General features: G+C 47.6%; 1 protein-coding gene across 4 annotated transcripts; it reads right to left on the minus strand.

The window, feature by feature from the left end:
* Positions 1-681: 681 nt before the first annotated feature.
* Positions 682-19,233, minus strand: LOC141520662 (phenazine biosynthesis-like domain-containing protein). 4 transcript variants are annotated; one of them, XM_074232383.1, is made up of 9 exons: positions 18,943-19,233; positions 10,036-10,135; positions 9,375-9,473; positions 7,715-7,824; positions 7,594-7,623; positions 7,183-7,271; positions 6,218-6,396; positions 3,323-3,385; positions 682-937 (listed from the first exon to the last, which is right to left on the minus strand). In XM_074232383.1, the coding sequence occupies exons 2-9, from the start codon at positions 10,118-10,120 to the stop codon at positions 825-827; spliced, it is 768 nt and encodes a 255-aa protein (XP_074088484.1). In that variant the 5' UTR covers positions 10,121-10,135; positions 18,943-19,233; the 3' UTR covers positions 682-824. The 4 variants fall into 4 exon arrangements, with proteins under 4 accessions (XP_074088484.1, XP_074088481.1, XP_074088482.1 ...); XM_074232380.1 differs by lacking the exon at positions 18,943-19,233 and adding an exon at positions 17,830-18,027; XM_074232381.1 differs by lacking the exon at positions 18,943-19,233 and adding an exon at positions 17,899-18,024.
* Positions 19,234-19,277: the final 44 nt, after the last annotated feature.

Raw genomic sequence — 19,277 nt, forward strand, 5'->3', positions numbered from 1 at the left:
CAGCAAAGAAGAGAGAAGTTCAGGGGGGCGGGGCGGGGCCGGGCTCCGGCTGGCTGCGGGCCCCGCCCCGCCCCCCGCCGCGGGCCTCTGGGGGTCACTTGGCACCACCTTCCCGAGGAGAGGAGGAGGAGGCGCCCGCTCCGGGCACAGGGCCCGCGGCGGGGCAGCGCCGACGCTGTGCCAGGCTGCCCTGGCCCGGCTCTCCCCGGACCCGCAGAGCCGCCGGCTTCGGCCCACGGCGCCGCGCCCAGCCCTGCGAGCCCCGCGGGCCCAGGGCGCCGGAGCCACCTGGGGGGCCCTGGGCCCCGGCCCGCCTCGGGCCGCACTGCGGACGCCCTGGGCCCTGCCCGCCGGCCCTGCCCCCCGGGCCCGCAGCCGCCCCGGCCCCTGCCCCCCGGGCCCTGCGCCCTGCCCGCCGGGAACGGGGCCGCCAGCCCGTCCGCGCCGGCTGGTCCCGGAGCTCTTGAGGCCAGCCCCGGGCCCGGCCCCCTGGGCCCTGCCCCCCGCACCGCGCTCCCGCGTCGGGGAGACCCTCCTTGTGACTGTCCCCCCCCCCCCCCGCCCCTGCCGCCGGGCCGGGCCGCGGGGCCCAGTCCTGCCCCCCGAGCCACACGCAGCCTGAGCCCCGACACGCAGCTCCCGCACGCTCTCCCGCTCCCACGTTCACGCATGATTTCGGGAGCCACGCGGAAACAGCTTTTATTCTGTCGGGGCTGCGGCGGGCCCACGCCTCGGGGCACGCAGCCCCGTGCCCGCTCATGCTGGCTTTCATCTTTAGCGACTCCCCAAGGCACCAGAAGCGATGGAAGCCTTGGCACGGTGACTCAGATGCTCAGAGTCCCTTCCAGAACCAGGGCTGCTTGGCCCGTGATGTCAAGCCTTCCGCCGTCCCGCAGGGAAACCTTCAGTTCTCCTCCACGCCGGGAACACTGAAAAGCTACAGAGAAGCTCAAGTCAAGGCATGGCCCACTCTTCAATTGGCTAGTCATTGGCAGGATGGCACAGAGTCCCAACCTCCGCTGTCATGGACCAACAGCCTGGTGGAGTCTGTGGACGCTGCCTGAGAACAGTCTTTCAAGATGAAAATGCGGCATACAACAAATATTTTTTTCCCTTCCAAGTTCACAGACTCCCTTGACATGTCCCTTCACCCTCTGGGAGCTGACCAGGTCAAGAAGAGCAGAGCACTTCCAGTCATCTCGTCCTCCTTCCTCATCACACCTCTCCCTTCTCACAAACAGAAGACGCTGCACTTGGGCCCCCCCATACTCAACAATAAATAAGGATCATAAGACTTAGAGTCAGAAAAGATCATCTGGTTCAAAACCCACCTTCTCTTCAGGTGAAGAGACTGAGGTTGTGGAGAGGTTGTGACTTGCTTAAACCCACAGCTTTCACCCTTGGTTCTTCTGGCTCAAAAGCTAGTGGTTCTCCCTTCATCCCCCATTGCACCTCACTGCCTCTCATGTAGTACAGCTATAAGCAGGGTCATAACTAGGGTAGGGTGACCTGGGCTTCACCACAAGGAGCTAAAATTTAGATATCAATATACAATGGCAATAACAATCCTTTCAATGCTTCAGTAGCATGCAAGCAACAATGTTTTGGTACCTAATTAGAAAGAACAATTAAGCTAGGAGGCTGTCCATGGTGCTTTCCTGCCTCAATCCAGCTGATAACTAAACTAAAGGCATGTTTCAAGTCACTCTGAGTTTATTATTTATTTCTTATCCCGGGGCAAAAAATACCTGTTCTGGCCAGAGACTAGAAGTCTGCAAAAGAAAGAGATGAAGGTTTGGAACCTTCATCCCACCAAGTCAAATTCCTATCACTGTCAGTCCCTTGGTGTCACTGACCAGAAGAGAAAAAAGGCAATGATAATTAGAACAATGGCAGAGAGAAGGTTAATGTTGACCCTGGATGCTCATCCCTGCTCTGGCTGGACCTGCTCTTCCTAAGGAACCCAGCAACAAACAGACCTCACCGATCTTGTTAGACCTTAGGCTGAGATCAGCACCTGACAAATGAGGGCTATTCTTGAAAATGGCATGTGTACCCTCATCCTCAAGGATATCTGCAAGGTCCACATGAGACCCCCTGCATTCAGTTATTCTGACTTGGGAGAAGGAGCCTGCAAACCTGTGAAATTGTGAGTAGTGGCTCTCTCCTTCCTCGACACTCTGACTCAAGAAAATGTGTTTTAGGAAATGCTTCAACCCAACTCAAGAATGTGCTAATAAAGAATCTTGGGTCAAAGGAATGAAATGACTTGTCCAAAGTCATCTGAGAGTTGGAGAGAGCACAGACTAGAATCCAGTTCTCATGAGTCTTGGTTCACTCATCTTTCCATTATACTGTGCCACCTCTCAGAGTCATTCTGGCCTTTCCAGGAAAATGCTTGGACTTGGTAACAACATGGATTTTATTTTATCTCCTGAATGGAAGCTTTTGTAATTCCAGGCTGTTTTTTCGCCCTCTACCAAAAAACAAGCCAAATACCTTTGATTATCTCATGTTTGTGATGCCTCCCCAGCTCCTCATGCTTCCTTCCCTCACCTCACCCTGGTGAGGGTATAATCCCTGGAATCTGGAGAAACTGAGTTCAAATCTGGGCTCAGACACTTAAAAGAAATTACCAAATTGTGTGATCTTGGGCAAGTCACTTAACCTCATTGCCTTACCAAAAAAATCAAACAAACAGGAAAAAAACAATATGTTTTTATTTTAATAATGATAATAATAGCTAATGGTTATCTAGCACTTTCTACTAAGCTGATCACTTTACAAGTTATCTCATTTGATCCACACAACCAAATAGGAAGCAGGTATCAATATTTATCTCCATTTTAAGTGATATTCCAGGGTCACACACCTAATAAATATCTGAGACTAGATTTGAACACAGAATTTCCTGATTCAAGATCCCAGACTATTTGTATTGGCTGTGTTCTCTAATATATTATAAGTACCTCATGGATAGGCCCTGTCTCATCTTGTCCTTGAGAACAAGGGCTGGCACTTAGAACAAATGAAATGAGGGATTCTGATTGCTGATGGAGCCATTGGGATAGATAAATAAACATAGAATTTACTGAAAATTAGAACTAGATATCCTTGTAAATGTTACTATTCTAGACGTCTTGGTGTATCAAAAGTCAGAGAAATTGCAAAAGGAGAGGGGCAGCTAGGTGGTCAGTGGAGAGAGTGCTAACCCTGGAGTCAGGAGGATCTGAGGTCAAATTCAGTCTGAGATACTTTATACTTATAATTGCCCTGCAAAAAAAAAAAAAGGAAAAAAAAAGAAGAAAAGGAGTCTTCTTACCCCGCATTTCCTTCTTCCCCAGCTGCTGGGACCAGTAGCCACTGAGAACAGCATGGGCAGATCCTGGACAGAAACAGAGAGAGCAACATGACAGTGGTAAAGAGGGCAGCTGGCCATCCACAGTACATGTGTCCACAGGCTCCGATGTGAAGGCCCTTCTCCCAGGAGGAAACTTTAGATGCCATAAAAGTGTATGCTGCCCCTGACCCATCCCAGAGTCAGCAGGAAGCAGTGGATGCTTTTGTTTGTTGAATAATTATAACACATGTGAATTTAATACTCATATATAAATGAATGAATGAATGACTGTAATGCAATACAAAACAATGGGACTGAATAAACCAAAAATTTTAAGATTTTGCAAGGGCAGACGACATGGACCCATTCTCCCAAACAGGGACCCAAGAAGTCTTCAGAACTCCCAGTCTGGCCTCTGCCCAGTCAAATTTTGGGACAGACCTATAATAAGTGACATGGTATTCGCAATCCTGTCTCTCCCAGTGTCAGTTTTCACTTAATCTAAACCATTCTGCCCCAGTTGCCAAAGTGAAACTGCATAAACACAAGCCTTGCCAGGCCACCCTATAGCACAAGACCCCAGGAGCTCCCTATTGCCCAGGACAGGAAGAGCCTGGACCTGGGATTTCCTTGTTCTTAGGGAGCTGCTGATGCAAGTGAGCAACTTCTCTGCAACCAGAGAGTGAGCTAGAGCAGGGAAAGGTGAAGGGATCTGGTCAGCTGGGTCCTGGCTTGCAGTCCAGAACCCTAGGCTTTAGAGCACGCGGCCTTCACAACCTCTGGGACAGAACTCTTATTCTACTATTAGCACTTAAAGCTCTGGGCCTGGTTCACCTAGCCAGGCTGACTGCACATGGCAGCTCTCCATCCAAGCTGGCCTAGTGACCGTTTCCTATTCCAGACCTTCCATCTCCTGCTCTCTCTGGTCCTTGTCCCCGCTGCCCTGGGGCTGTGGGCCCTCTGGGGACACCTCTGGGGACATCTGCTAGTCTGGATGCTGGTCAGATGGCTGGGGACAGAGAGCTTGGGATGAGGTGGGGTCCACACTCCCCTCAGGCTACATAGCCATCATCCCCTCACTCTACAGTCTGGCCAAACTGGCCTTGTCGCTGCTCCCCACATGAGCACCCATCTCCCATCTCCATGGTTTGAACTGATGGTTCCCCCTGCCTGGAGCCCCCTCAATCCCATCTCCCCTGCTTCTGAAAGCTCAGCTCTGGGGTCTGGGTTCTGGGTGAGACTTCCTGATCCTCTCCCTTCCCTAAGCTTTGAAGGCCTTCCTGCCCCCAATCACTGTACACTTTGCATGTATCTTTTATATAGGTTTTTGTATATAGGTATGTATGTCCATAAATACATATCCATACACACACACACTTATGTGTTGTCTCCCACAATGTAATGTAAGTTCCACAAGACTGCTCCTTTCTGGGTCTCCAGCACCTGGCAGAAGGTCCACCAGATGGGAAGTGTCTAGAAATGCTCATTTACTGACACTCCCTCTGTGACCTTGTACAAGTTGTAGAATTTGCCTCAGTTTACCCATCTGTAAATGAAGGAGATGAAATGGATGCTGTCTTGGAGAACTTTCAATTCTAGGAGACCCTACAATCACTTCTCTGAAGGATCAATTGAAAGGGAAGATTTGTACGTATTTTGGGGACAGAGACTTCTCCAGAGAGAAGCAGGGAAGGGGTGCTGCCACCAATAAGCTTTGTCTCTCCTGCAGGTTGAAGGCCCTTTTGTTGTTACTCTGAGTATTCTCCTGAGTCCTTAAAAACCACCTTACTGCTGAGCTCCACCTTATAGAGGAAATGTGGGCTTCACCTGTTTCATTCCTTGGGGAGTTGGACCTGGTTCCTGCCTCTGGCCAGACCCTGGCCACCTGCCAGTGGCCTCTGGTTCACTGCCAGGCTCCTGCTGCTGGCCTGCCCTGAGCCAGGGTCCAGCTGGTCCCTCCCTTGCCTCTCCAGCTTCCTCAGTCATAGCTTCACATCCATTTGCTGCAAAGCCCAAAGTCACTGTCTGGCTTCTGGAGCATGAGGGAGGACTCCTGAGGCCCCTCTGGGGGCGCAAGAACAGGACTAGGAAGGATTTTCAGAAGCTCTTGGTCCAACCTGCCCATTTTACATAGGAGGACATCAGATCTGGAGAAGGGAATCAATTCACTTCAACTCAATAAGCATTTCTTAATGCTGACATCTACTGGGAGTAGATAAGAAAAAACAAAAGTAATGTAAGAAACTAATTTTGGGAGAGAATCAGGAAAGGGCTCTGGAGGACCAGGGCCCTGGAGAAAACCAGAGACTGGAGGTCAAATATTGACTGTTTAGGAGTCCTGGAGCAGTAGGCATTCAAAGGGAAGGCTGAACATCTGGGCAACAGAGCAAAGGATGTAATTGGAATGACAGGTCACCAGCCTGAAAGACTAATCTGGGGAAGTGTGGCACCTACGGCAATAAAGAGGCATCAAAGCTTCTTGAGAGGCAATCTGTGCTTTGGCCAGGCCAGTTTATGACTTATGTGGCGGATGGATCAGAGCAGGGAGGGATCAGGTCATGAGTCTAAGACTGGGTCAGCCAGAGCCCAGGATGCTCTTCAAATGGGCAGGAGAAGGAGCAGAGAGGGGGCCCCCCCTCACGCCCCAGTTCTCTTCCCCTCCCATTGGCACCTTCAAGTCAACAGTCATGATCAAATTCTTACTATCTGCTCCAAGGAGCAAACCCTGTCAAGGAGTCCAGTGGATTCTGGGCAGGATGAAGACTGAAATGCCACCTATTTTGAGCAGAGCAAAGTGGGAACATTCTTAGGGAAGGACTTGACTGGGTAATAAGGGTGCTCTCCCTACTGACCACCCACCTCCACACCCAAACTCACCTGTCACAGGGTCTTCTGCCAGACCAACCCAGGGAGCAAAGTATCTGGAGTAGAAGTCATAACCATGAGGCTTCCCACTTCCCTCTCCTTTCAGAGTGAGGATGAGTCCCCTCACTTTCCCTGAATTTTCCACCTCTGTCAGAGTCCTTGTATTGACCTCCAGGCTCTCTAGGAAGGACCTTGTAGAAGGATCAAGAGGCATCATCATACGTTTCCTGGCCCGTGCCCACCCCTGCTCCTATTATCACTTCTGACCAGGGTCCCACATGTCCCTTCCTTGTTGTAGCCCCCATCAGCAAGAGGCCAAAGAGAAGGGCCCATCAAGACCCAGTCTGTCCTTAATCGAGAGCCTCCCGGGGCAAAGTCTCACTGCAGGACCACAAAGAGGCAAAGGCCGAAGCAAAATCTCTGGAAACCAGGCATCTAAAATGTGCTGATGAGGTGGCTAGGTGGTGCAGTGGATAGAGCACCAACCCTGGAGTCAGGAGTACCTGAGTTCAAATCCGATCTCAGACACTTAATAATTACCTAGCCATGTGGCCTTGGTCAAGCCACTTAACCTCATTTGCCTTGCAAAAACCTAAAAAAATAAAAAATAAATAAAATGTGCTGACATTACTGGAAATGTGCTTGTGGCAATGAATGATGCCCACTTCTCAGAAATCATGGGTCACTTAGGAAAAGGACAAGGCAAGGACAGAGGCCCAGGGACACATGACCAAAGATGACATGTCCATGACAATAAATTCATGAACTTCCCAGGAATGAGGCACTCCCCCAAAATACAAAAAAGGCTAAGAAACAAACAAACAAAAAAATCCTCAGAGGAATGCTTGTAGCGTGTTGGGTGTATCCTTAGGGAGAAGTGACAAAGAAAGAGGTCAGAAATCAGGATGAGAAGGCATGGAGGGGCTGAGATCAGTGCCTGGGCAGGGAGATTCATGCAGGAAAGCCTCCAAGTCTACCTTCCATAAGAATCATTGATCCGAACAAGGAGCTTCTTTGTGTCTGGAGAATAATGGATGTCCTGAACCTGGACATTTCCTAGTGCCACCTGGAGAACAGAATCGAGGCAAAAGGCTTCTCAGGATAGAGTCACTGGTCACCAAAGGAGCCCATGGGACCAGTAACACTGGGGACAAGGACCACCAAGATCCTTTTGTGCTATGTCTTGCTCACACTGCTAACTTGGTTCACTCCTGAACTTGGTACAGGGACTCCACCACTTTTTAGACCCTTTGAACAGTCTATTGAAGTCTACAGACCCCATCTCAGAGTTCAGCCTGACCAAGATTCTATCAACCCTTTGCAAATCTGGGCTTAACTAATGATAAGAAATTCTCATCCTGTGAGTTCAATCTGAGTTGAGAACCAACCTTGATTAAATCCTGGACTTCTTTAACATCCTAGATTAAAAAAACAAAAATAAAAACCACTTAAAACAAGTTGGATACATGTGGCACACAAATAATGACAATAGCCAACTTGATGGCCAACCTTGGGATGAGTGGGATAAAGAGGCAGGTCCATGATGATCCCATCAGCTGCCTGTCTGGCCTTCAGCTCCCCACTTAGAGTTTCAAAAGTTACAGTTTGATTCACATTTTCTGCCAAAATAAAATAGTATTTGTAATTGTCAAAGGATCAGAATATGAGGGGGGAAACCCTCTGATCTTTTGTCTTTATTGCATTTGCAGCTGGTTGTCTCCCTAGGCAGCTGAGGGTTCCATGGAGAGAAAGAGAGCTGGGACTGGAGTCAGGAGGCTTGATGTCACATCCTTCCTCAGATATTTACCAGCTGTGGGTCCCTGGGCAAGTCTGCCTACCTCAGTTTCCACAAGGTGATTGTGAGGATTAAATGAGATAATTATTTAAAGAGCTCAGTACAGTTTGTGACTAACTCTGACTTCTTGTTTTGTTCACCAATGTGCTTTTCTGTGTCTTCTCTGTCTTTACTCATATTTTCCCCCTCTGCTTGGGGTGTCCTTCTTTGTCTCCTCCCAGGCTCCACCTAATCCCTACTCATCCATCAAGGCCCAGCTTCTTCATGGAGACATACTTCCCTTTTCCAAACTCCCAAAACTCTTTGTCTGCAATTAAAACTCTTCAGGACTTAGTTATGGAAGAAACCTTAGAATTAGTTCATCTGGTTGAATCCCCTCATTTCACAGATAGAGAAACTGAGGCTTAGCTAGATTTAGTGATGACATCATCATCAACATCATCATCACTGCAGCTAGAATACATAGCTCTTCAGTCCAAGGGTTAGAACCCTAAAAAGAGTTAAAAGGTTTGCAAAGTGTCTTACAAGCTAGAAAGTGCCTTGAAGCTGGATTTAAACTTTGGAAAGGAGTCAGCCTGACTCCAAGCCTGGCCCTCTATATATTATAACAGCCCTAGGAAACCCTAGGAGATAGGAGCTATCAGCTCCATTTGACAATAAACTGGGGTGGCTGGGTGGCGCAGTGGATAAAACACCAGTCCTGGAGTCAGGAGCACCTGGGTTCAAATCCGGCCTCAGACACTTAATAATTACCTAGCTGTGTGGCCTTGGGCAAGCCACTTAACCCCATTTGCCTTGCAAAAATAAAAAAAAAAGACAATAAACTAAGGCGCAGAGAGGTTAGATGACATGGCTCAGGATCACCCGGCCCAAAGTTGCACAAAGTGGGATATGAACTCAGGTCTTCCTGAATCCAAGTCCAGGCCTGGGCTGTTTTGACTTCTCCACAGCCTCCTCAAAAGCCTTCTTGAATTTTCCCATTCCACCTTGTGCTTTAAAGAGTCCAGTATTTGACAGTTCCAGGAGCCACCTGCTGATGCTTCTTTGCTTTTATTCTGTGTACTTGTCTCTCCCTAAGAATGGGGATTGTTTTCTCCTTTGTATTTGCATCTCCAGGGTCCAGCTCAGAGCCTGGCCCAAAGCAGGCACTTTGACACAATTAAATTCTTAATTGAACCTCAGGTGGCTCAAGGGAAGTCCAATCTTCGTGTTCTTGGCAGAACCTGAGCTTCCCATCCTGAGGGACCTCAATAAATATCAGTTAGAGGAATGAATGAAGGAGCATCAGGGTAATTTGTTCTTAATCTAAGTTCCTTTGCTGTTTCTAGGGGCTGATAAATAGCTTTTAAAAAGATAAGAATGAGGACACATTACTTATTTTGTGAAATAATACGGCCGAAGAAGCCAAAGTAGCATGACCACAGAGGGGGACCTCAGTTGCTGGCGTGAACCACCTTAGTCCAAAGCGGGAACCTACATAGAAAAGGAAAGACAAAGTTAGTGATTCAGTAAACTCTACTCAAAATAGTCTCACTTGCTTGGGCTGCTGTTTTCTAAAGATTTTCCCAAGATGCATTTGGAGCAGGAAAATGGTTGTAAAGGAGGAAAAAATGCTAAGACAAACACTGGAAGATTGTCCATCATTTAGAGCTTAAGAAAGCCATAGTACAATTGAGGCTGAGTCTTTCATGGCCCAGAGGAGTATTTAGGACCCATGACAAATTTATCAGCATGATTCCATAGAAGATAAACTTTTTTTTTTTTTAGATTTTTGCAAGGCAAATGGGGTTAGGTGGCTTGCCCAAGGCCACAGAGCTAGGTAATTATTAAGTGTCTGAGACCGGATTTGAACCCAGGTACTCCTGACTCCAAGGCCAGTGCTTTATCCACTATGCCACCTAGCTGCCCCCATAGAAGATAAACTTAAAGGGAAGTCCTCCATTTCTAAAATTCAATATTCACAAAAAACCAAAAACCAATTTCTCTTCCATTTGCAAGGTTCTCTAAAAGGTTAAGGAGGTAAAAACTTGCTCACTTTGGGTAAAGCTGTCCGTCGGCTGTAGTTTCCGGATAAAAGCTGTTTCAGAATGATTCATTTCTCTTGCGATTTTCTGGAGCATTTCTTCATCCAAATCCTAAATGGTGGGTAGGGAGGGAGGGAGGGAGAGAGAGAGGAGTGCAGAAAACAATTGTCAGCCTTCCTCAGTATCAAGTAATACCACACATTAATAGAGAAATGGTGAATTGGGGAAATTATATAATTTTTAAATTCTTTAACCTGGGGGAAACTATGTTCGATAGAGCATTGACCAGCGAGACAGGAGGTCTTGAGTTCAAATTTGACCTCAAACACTTAATATTTGTTCAGCTATGTGACCTTGGGCAAGTCACTTAACCCTACTACCTTGCCAAAAAAAAAAATCTTCTTTAATCTAGTATTAGATGCAACAGCAGGCTAGAATCTGCATTGTGATTAGGAAAGAACATATTTCAAAAGAGTATTGATCCACTGAAGCCTTGAAAGGTTATGTGGGAATTATTGCTAAGGAATTCCACTCAGAGAAATTCTACAACAGACAATGCCTACTCATAGAGCATCTTTCCAAAGAACAGGACTATAGACCGAGGACTAGAAAGGACCTCAGGAAACATCCTGCCCTCCTCTTCTATAAAAGAAAGTTAAGATCACAGATGTAGAGCTGGAAGAATATTAGAGACTGTCTAATCCAGTCCTCTCATTTATATGTAATAAGGAACTGACTGAAGAGAGCGCAGCCCTTAGAAGGATGAGCAGCATCCTCCAGTGGATGCTGGAGAGGCTGAGACAGGTCTTCTATGACTGTTGCTGATAAATGGTGGAGGAAAGGCTTTCTGAGGGAGGAATGAGCATAAGCACTAAGGTCCCCAGTAACTCAGCCTTGTTCTCTTTCCTTCCCAGCTGCATTCAAGTGAGGAGGCACCAACTGCTGTAAGCTACAAACATGGCCCTAATGTCGCTTCTGTCTCTGTTGTAGCTTTTCTTTCCTGACTTACGGGGAGGAATATTGAGATGGCAATGACTAGATTGCAAGCTTGTGAACTTCAGAAGGTCAAGAGTAAACTGCTAGGAACAGCTAGGTGGCCCAGTGGATAGAGCACCAGCCTCGGAGTCAGGAGGATCCGAATTCAAATTTGACCTCAGACATTTAATAATTACCTAGCTATGTGACCCTGGGCAAGTCACTTAACCTCATTGCTTTGCAAAAAAAAATTAAAAATAAGTTAAAAAAAATAAGAGTAAACTTCCACAGGTCCAGTGATTGATCATGCTAGCTGTAGGTAGTTGAGCCTGTGCTAGAGTGAAGCCCCAAGTGACCAATGTAATGCAGCATAGTCTTAGATCAAAGGCATCTAAGAGGGTGGCTTGATTCATTTAATAAGTTGCTTATAGAAGTAAAAGGGGTGATCAATTAAGGGATGGCTGAACAAATTGTGGTATACGATTGTGACGGAATATTATTGTGCTATAAGAAATGATGAGCCAGAAGTTTCAGAAATACCTGACCAGACTTAAGTGAATTGATACAAAATGAAATGAGTTTAACCAGGAAAACAGTGTATGCAGTAACAGCAATATTATACAATGATTGGCTGTGGATGACTTAGCTATTCTCAGTAATTCAATAATCCAAGACATATTATTACAAGGGAAAAACAAACAGTAAAAATTATTTTTATATGTAATTGGAAAAACAAAATATCATAAAAGAAAAAAGAAATCATCATTTTGTAAAAATTGACTGACAAAAAAAAGATAAAATAGATATTGGCAGTAAATCACTGAGTTAATGAGTAAGGGAGATAAGTATAATTGGCAAATGAGGGTGGAAAGGACACAGAGGAATGGGGACCTGAGCCAGTTAGTCTTAGAAAGATACTCTAAAGGGCTGAGAGGGGCGGCTAGGTGACACAGTGGATAAAGCACCGGCCCTGGAGTCGGGAGTACCTGGGTTCAAATCCGGTCTCAGACACTTAATAATTACCTAGCTGTGTGGCCTTGGGCAAGCCACTTAACCCCATCTGCCTCGCAAAAACCTAAAATAAAATAAAATAAAATAAAGGGCTGAGAAAGCAATTTAACCTCATTCTGGAAACTGAGTCTGCAAAAAGGAGTGAGACAGTAGCTCCAGGGCCTACATGAATTACATACAGACAAGGATTCTGAATCAAAGCCATGAGATATAAAAGGAAATGTTTGAGAGATGAACTTTGAACCTGAATCCTCTGTCTCCAATTTAACACAACTTTCATTCCTCTGTGCTAGCTCATATCCATGAATAAAATTGGAAAAGACACTAAAAGCCCAATTGATTGGCCAAGAAGTTAATCTGGATAGTTCCATATTTAAAGTATCTAGGGCAGACTGTCTTTATTTATCTGGAAACTTCATACTCCCTATTCCAAGTTAAATAACAAGAAAATAATAATTATTCTTACTAGGGTACACTGAGACCTAAAGACTAAGTGGCATCATTAAGTCACATGGAGGACTATGTGGTACATGCTGCGTAGGGACTTTGAAGGAAAATTCAGGTAAGAGGAAAAGATCCTTTTCATTAAGAATTTACAATCTCATTGGAGAGATGAGATATAGACAGACATTAATTAATCCGTCCACTAATTAACAAGGGTTTATTACATTCTATTTATTCTATGACAAAGTTTTGATATCAAATGTTCCTTTACCCCTATACCCTAAGACCATTCTGTAGTAGCACACCTGCCCCTTTGGGAATTCAACATCATTGGCCAACACCCCCTCTTCTTCAGTCACTCACTGGTCAGTAGCTGCTTCCCCACTGCCTACAAACACATTCAACTCTACCCCATTCTTAAAAAGGCTTCAACCAACCCAAACAAATATTGTTCTCTACCTCTCTTCCCTTATGTCCACTTCCTTACTGCTAACTCACTCTTCACCCTCATACAATCTGTCTCCTAAAACCTGAGTAAATGTTAACTCTGTAAAGTAAATAAAGAGGTAAATGGGAAGTGGGTGGGGATGAGGATGATGTGTGTGTGTGTGTGGGGGGGGGGGATATAATTGTCAAAAGGAGAATTAAACTTTGAAAGTGAAGTATCCCTTAAGAAATATGTGTTAGACCTCACCCCCATAACAAAATAAGATCCAAATGGATACAGGATTTAGACATAGATAAAAAAACAATACTATAAGCAAACTAGGAGATCAAGGAATAGTTTACCTGTCAGATCTATGGAAAGAGAAGCAGTTTATGACCAAGGAAGAGATGGAGAACATCATTCAAAACAAACTAGGTAATTTCAATTACATTAAATTAAAAAGCTTTTGAAGAGACAAAACCACTGTAACCAAGATCAAAAGAAATGTAGTAAATTGGGAAACAATCTTTACAACTAATGATTCTGACAAAGGACTCATTTCTAAAATATACAGAGAACTTAGTCAAATTTTTTTAAAAAACAAGTCATTCCCCAATTGACAAATGGTCAAAGGATATGCAAAGGCAATTTACAATTGAGGAAATCAAAGTGATCCATAATTATATGAAAAATTGCTCTAAATCACTACTTATTAGAGAAATGCAAGTTAAAGCATCTCTGAGGTACCACCTCACACCTCTCAGACTGGCCAATATGACCAGAAAGGACAATGATCAATGTTGGAAGGGATGCGGGAAATCTGGGACACTAATACATTGCTGGTGGAGCTGTGAACTCATCCAACCTTTCTGGAGAGCAATCTGGAACTACGCCCAAAGGGCAACAAAAATGTACATACCCTTTGATCCAGCAATACCACTACTGGGTCTATACCCTGAAGAGATTATGAAAAAGGGTAAAAACATCACTTGTTCAAAAATATTCATAGCAGCCCTGTTTGTGGTGGCAAATAATTGGAAACTGAGTGAATTTCCATCAATTAGGGAATAGTTTAACAATCTGTGGTATATGAATGTCATGGAACACTATTGTTCTATTGGAAACCAGGAGGGATGGGAATTCAGGGAAGCCTGGAAGGATTTGCATGAACTGATGCTGAGGGAGATGAGCAGAACCAGAAAAACATTGTACATCTTCACAGCAACATGGGGGTGATGATCAACCTTGATGGACTCGCTCCTTCCATCAGTGCAACAATCAGGCACAATTTGGGGGTGTCTGCGATGGAGAATACTATCTGTATCCAGAGAAAGAATTGTAGAGTTTGAATGAAGACCAAAGATTATTACCTTTAATTTAGAAAAAAAACCCATTATCTTATTATGTAATCCTGCTATCTTTTATACTTTATGTTTCTTCCTTAAGGATATGATTTCTCTCTCATCACATTCAACTTAGATCAGTGTATACCATGGAAACAATGTAAAGACTAGCAGAATGCCTTCTGTGGGGGGGGGGGAAGCAAGATTAGGGGGGAAATTGTAAAATTCAAAATAAATAAAAGAAAATAAAAGAAATGTGTGTTAGGGACCTACAATGGTCCAAGTGCTGAAGAAGTCAAATGATTTCTGTCATTCAGAAATATTAGGGAAAAATTGTAAAATTTACATGTTAGCATAAAACATACACACACACACACACACATATATATAAACTCAAAGGGAAAAAAAGATATTGGGTGGAAATTAGTCATTCAAAGCAGTTATCCCCAGTCAGTACAATCTCCATGTGAGAACCCCTGGTGCCCAGCACCAGTGGTTTTGGAGTCAGAAGACCTGGGGACTCCATGACCTCTGAGATTCCTTCCAAGTCTGTGATCTCTGAAGCATTTGATAAATGCTTTTTTCCAGTGGAATATTCATCTGAAGCAATAGGTAGAAACTGTGACCAATAATTGAGTCAATTCTCAAGGGACAAAAACAAGGGGATGTTTGTTCTCCTAGGCTCCCATTTTGTGATGTCCCTGAGACCATCACCATCGGATAGAGGAATGGTCCAAGTCAAAGCTGCTTCACTAAAGCACAGAGGGAAGTTTTAAAATGCTCCCATCTGGTAGCAGTTTGGAAATACAACAGCTCTTCTCTAACCCTATGGGATATGAGTGGCCCTACCCTCTCAGATGTGAATGAAGAAAGGTAACACAATTGTTTCAATGGCATGGTTGTCTGGAACTCTCTCCACTAGTTAGCACTTAACTCTAGAGTCCTTCATTATTCTCTCATTATTTGTTATGTTAAATTGAGTCCTTAAATCAAATCCTTAACTCCTTATACATGATAGTCTTGTTTGTATGTCCTATGATATCTGATGTATAATAAGTATTCCACAAGTATTTGTTATGGACAGCTGATTTTGATCACAAAACATTGGGAGATACCTTGGGATTCATAGGCTAGGTTTCATTCTTAAACCCAAATGATTCAGGCTCTCATTGCCTAACAACAGATCCCAGGTCATGCCCTCCTTGATCACTGTTTGGACCTTGGTTGGCTCAGAGTGCATGTTAACTAGAATTTGTTTCTGTTTTGGCCAGAAAGCCTGAGGGTCTATTCCTCCCAGATTGATTTTTTTGGGGGGAGGGGTAAAAGAAGCAGTCTATACTTCATTTCTTACCTATCCATAATGACTAAATGGATATTACCTCAGTCATTTAGAAGTATGATAAAGATCTTGGCTTAGAAAGTTCAAGATTTGGGGTGGTTAGGTGGCATAGTGGATAGAGCACTGGCTCTGGAGTCAGGAAAACCTGGTTCAATGCTAACCAGAAAGTTAATAATTACCTAGCTGTGTGTCCTTGGGCAAGCCACTTAATCCCATTGCTTTGCAAAAACCTAAAAAAAAAAAAAGATCTCCCACTGTCCAGGGCTAATTTCAGTCTAACAGATACCACAAGGCCCCAGATGGCTCTGAAGGAGAAAGTGAGGCTGGTGACCATGCACAGCTATTCCTCTCTTGAATCCAATTCACTTGCAAGTTATGGCATCACTTCTCTGATGTCATGATCCTCCTTGAGAAGGAAGGACAAACAACAAACATTAGGGACAACCCAATGGCTCAGTGGATTGAGCACTGGGCCTGCAGTTAGGAGGACTTGACACTGGCTATCTGGTTCTTGACCTTTGTTATTGAAGAAGACCAAAATGACATCACTATGTAGGAGACAATCAGACCAATAGGAGCTGAGAATTCCCTACCAAATAGTCCATAAGAGCACCTTGGGGGTTTATGCCACATTTCCTTTGAGCTGCTTCCATTCTGCCTTCCTCATAGAGTGTAGCCCCCTTCCTGATGAGGGCAGACCACACTGGGTGGTCCTGTACCAGTGTCTCCCATGCTGTACAATCAATTGGTTTTTTTTTTTTGTAGGTTTTTGCAAGGCAGATGGGGTTAAGTGGCTTGCCCAGGGCCACATAGCTAGGTCATTATTAAGTGTCTGAGGCCGGATTTGAATCCAGGTACTCCTGACTCCAGGACCAGTGCTTTATCCACTGTGCCACCTAGCTGCCCCTGTACAATCAATTCTAAAGTCCTTCAATGAGTCCTTCAGGGTGTCTAATTGTTGCTTGTTCTGACCTCTTGGGAGAGCTCACCCTGGGTGAGTTCTCCATAAAATGGTTTTTTAGGGCAAGCATCCTTCCAGTCCATTCTAGATTCACTCTCTGAAGTAATGGAGCTATGTGACCTTAGGCAAGACAGTTAGCTTCTGTTTGCTTAGTGGGTCCAGTGGATGGATCACTGACCTGGAGTCAGTCCCAGTTCAAATCCAGTGAAGGTACATATTAGCTCTGTGTCCTTGGGCAAGCTGCTTAGCCTCTGTTGGCCTAAATGTGGCTCAGTGGGATGGTCTGCTGGCCTAGGCCGAGAGTCAGGAAGGCAGGGTTCAGATCTGAACTCCCTGCTCCTCTGGGAAATCGTTTAACCCCTGCTTTGCCTTAATGCGCTAGAGAAGGAAATTACAAACTACTCTAGTTAGTATCTTGGCCAGGCCAACAACAACTCCAGCCACCAACAACTAATATTTGTTCATCAAGTCTTAAAGGAAGGGTTTCAGCACAATTTCAAAAGCTAAAATGGTGACTGCTACTTCCTTCTTGCCTGCTCTGTTAGCTTTATTCCAGAGCTTTAGTTGGAACATTCTGTTAAATGTTCTGAAGACCTTCCTCCACTTTGCTTCCAGAGGTCGATCTTCCCTTCAGCAAATATATCGTCATTGAACTCCCGTTTACTATGTCTTCAATATGATCCAAACCTGAGTGTTTTCAAGAAACTTCCAATCTAACAGAAGTATTCCTTCCAGCTTCAAAGGGCATTTGGGAAATGCCTTCTATCGGCTTAGCGTTATGGCCCTGGATGTGAAAAGGTCAAAAGGGGAAACAACAGGTATAGAAAAAGTCACAGACACACATACACACACACAGACACACACACACACAGACACACAGACACACACACACACACACAGACACACACACACACAGACACACAGACACACACACACAGACACACACACACACACACACACACACACACACACACACACACAAAGAGTATTTGGCTGGGGAGGGGGCCGAGCCTGGGGTCCAGCTCGGGATTCCCGGCAGAGGAAGGAGGGGGGGGGGGTCTGCCGGGAGAGACGGATCGCGGCGGCGGCTTTCCCGGGGTCGGACTCCGGGCTGTCCGGGACCCCGGCCTTTCCCCCGTGCCGGCCCCGGGGCCCTCCTCTCCCTAGTCGGGCTCCCTTCGCGGTCCGTGCCGGGGGTCCCAGGCCAGGCCTTCGCCCGGGGCTCGCTGTAAGCTGGGGGCGCCCCTGCCCTTGGCCCTGCCCCCCAGCATTCTTTAGCCCACGGGATCGAGCTGAGCCTCGGACCCTCAAAGTGGAGAAGGCGGAGACGCGTCCGGGGGGCCGCGGGGGGCCGCGGGGGCAGCCGGCACCTACGGCTTCCAGGAGGCAGACGGCGGCGGGGTTCCCCCGGAAGGCTTCCCGGCTGAAGGCGTCCACCACGAAGACGGGGAGCTGCATCCTGCGGCCGCGGCTTGGCCAGAGCCGACGTGCGAGCCGGGGCCGGGGCCGGGGCCGGGGCCGGGGCGGGGGCCGGGGCCAGGAGCCGGGGCCGGGGGCCGGGGCCGGGGCCGGGGCCGGGGCCGGAGGCCGGGGGGCCGGGGCCCGGGAGCCGGGACAGGGGCCGGGACAGGGGCCGGGGCCGGGCGGGCGCGGAGGCGGCCCTGGTCCGGGGCTCGGGATTGCGGGCCGCAGGTGGGGTTAGTGCAGGTGAGGAGGGAGGGAGCGCGTGGGGCGGGGCCGGGGGAGGGTCTGGTCCCGCCGCCCCTCCGGAGCTCCGGGGGCGGGGCTGGGCGCCCCTCGGCCCCCCCCCCCCCCCCCCCGGTTCACTTTCCGTCCTGTCCGGAGCCCGGGCCAGGAGTTTCCCGGACAGTGTGACCCGCGAGGCCGGAGGCCGCCCTGGCCGGCCCGGACCGCAGGGCCGCGGCTCCCTTTCGCCTTTTGCTTCGGGGCAAGGAAAAGTGCAGGGGATCAAGTCTGAGGAGCGGTCGGGCTGGGCGCTGTGGCCCCCGGCCCCTCCTCCCCGGACCAGGGTGTGAAGAGGAACCTGGCCCTGCCTTGTCTGCCCCCAGGTCCCGGTCCTGGAGGGGGAGAACCTGGCTCCCTTCGAATGCTCGGCTTTGTTTTTTTAGGTTTTGCAAGGCAGTGGGGTTCAGTGGCCTGGCCAAGGCCACTCGGCTAGGGAATTATTAAGTGTCTGAGGGCGGATTTGAACCCAGGTCCTCCGGACTCCAGGGCCGGTGCTCCGTCCACTGCGCCACCTAGCGGCCCCTAGGCTTTTTCTTTAGAGTAAGTTATGAGATTGTGGAGACCCCACTCGTCACTAATGGGGATGGGTGGGGGGGTTGCTTGTGCCGGGCCCCTCCCAAGGGCAGGGCCACCCCGGGGTCCTGCGCCCGTCCGACAGGAGAGCGGACCCACCAGGCCCTGTGAGGCGGGGCCCGATCCTGAGAACCGAATAAAGCTTTCCTCTTCATGCCTTGAGACGTCCCCGAGTCCGGGGTGGACTCGTCCCACGCCAGAGGCCGGGAAGCAGGCCACGGGAGACTCCGGGGGTCCTGAAGAGGAGAAAACTACATTTCCCGTGAACCAACGGGGCACGAAAGCCTCGCGCTGCACTGGAGAAGGGCCGGACCTCCATGTCCCAGAGGGCGCCGCGGCGGGAAGCGGGTCTCCGATAGGTGGAGAGTAGTCGCGAGCGGCTCTGATTGGCTAGGACAGCGCCGGCCGCGGGCCGCTGGGGCCGCTGGGGCCGG

Source organism: Macrotis lagotis, chromosome 4, assembly GCF_037893015.1.
Source record: "Macrotis lagotis isolate mMagLag1 chromosome 4, bilby.v1.9.chrom.fasta, whole genome shotgun sequence".
NCBI classification, from domain to species: Eukaryota; Metazoa; Chordata; class Mammalia; order Peramelemorphia; family Peramelidae; genus Macrotis; species Macrotis lagotis.

Coding starts and splice junctions, on each gene's coding strand:
- LOC141520662 (XM_074232380.1), bottom strand. CDS start 17,982: ATGCAGCTCCCCGTCTTCGTGGTGGACGCCTTCAGCCGGGAAGCCTTC. Junction 7,624..7,714: donor TTTATCCCACTCATCCCAAG/GTTGGCCATCAA, acceptor TTTTTAATCTAG/GATGTTAAAGAAGTCCAGGA. Junction 6,397..7,182: donor ATCAATGATTCTTATGGAAG/GTAGACTTGGAG, acceptor TCCTTCTACAAG/GTCCTTCCTAGAGAGCCTGG.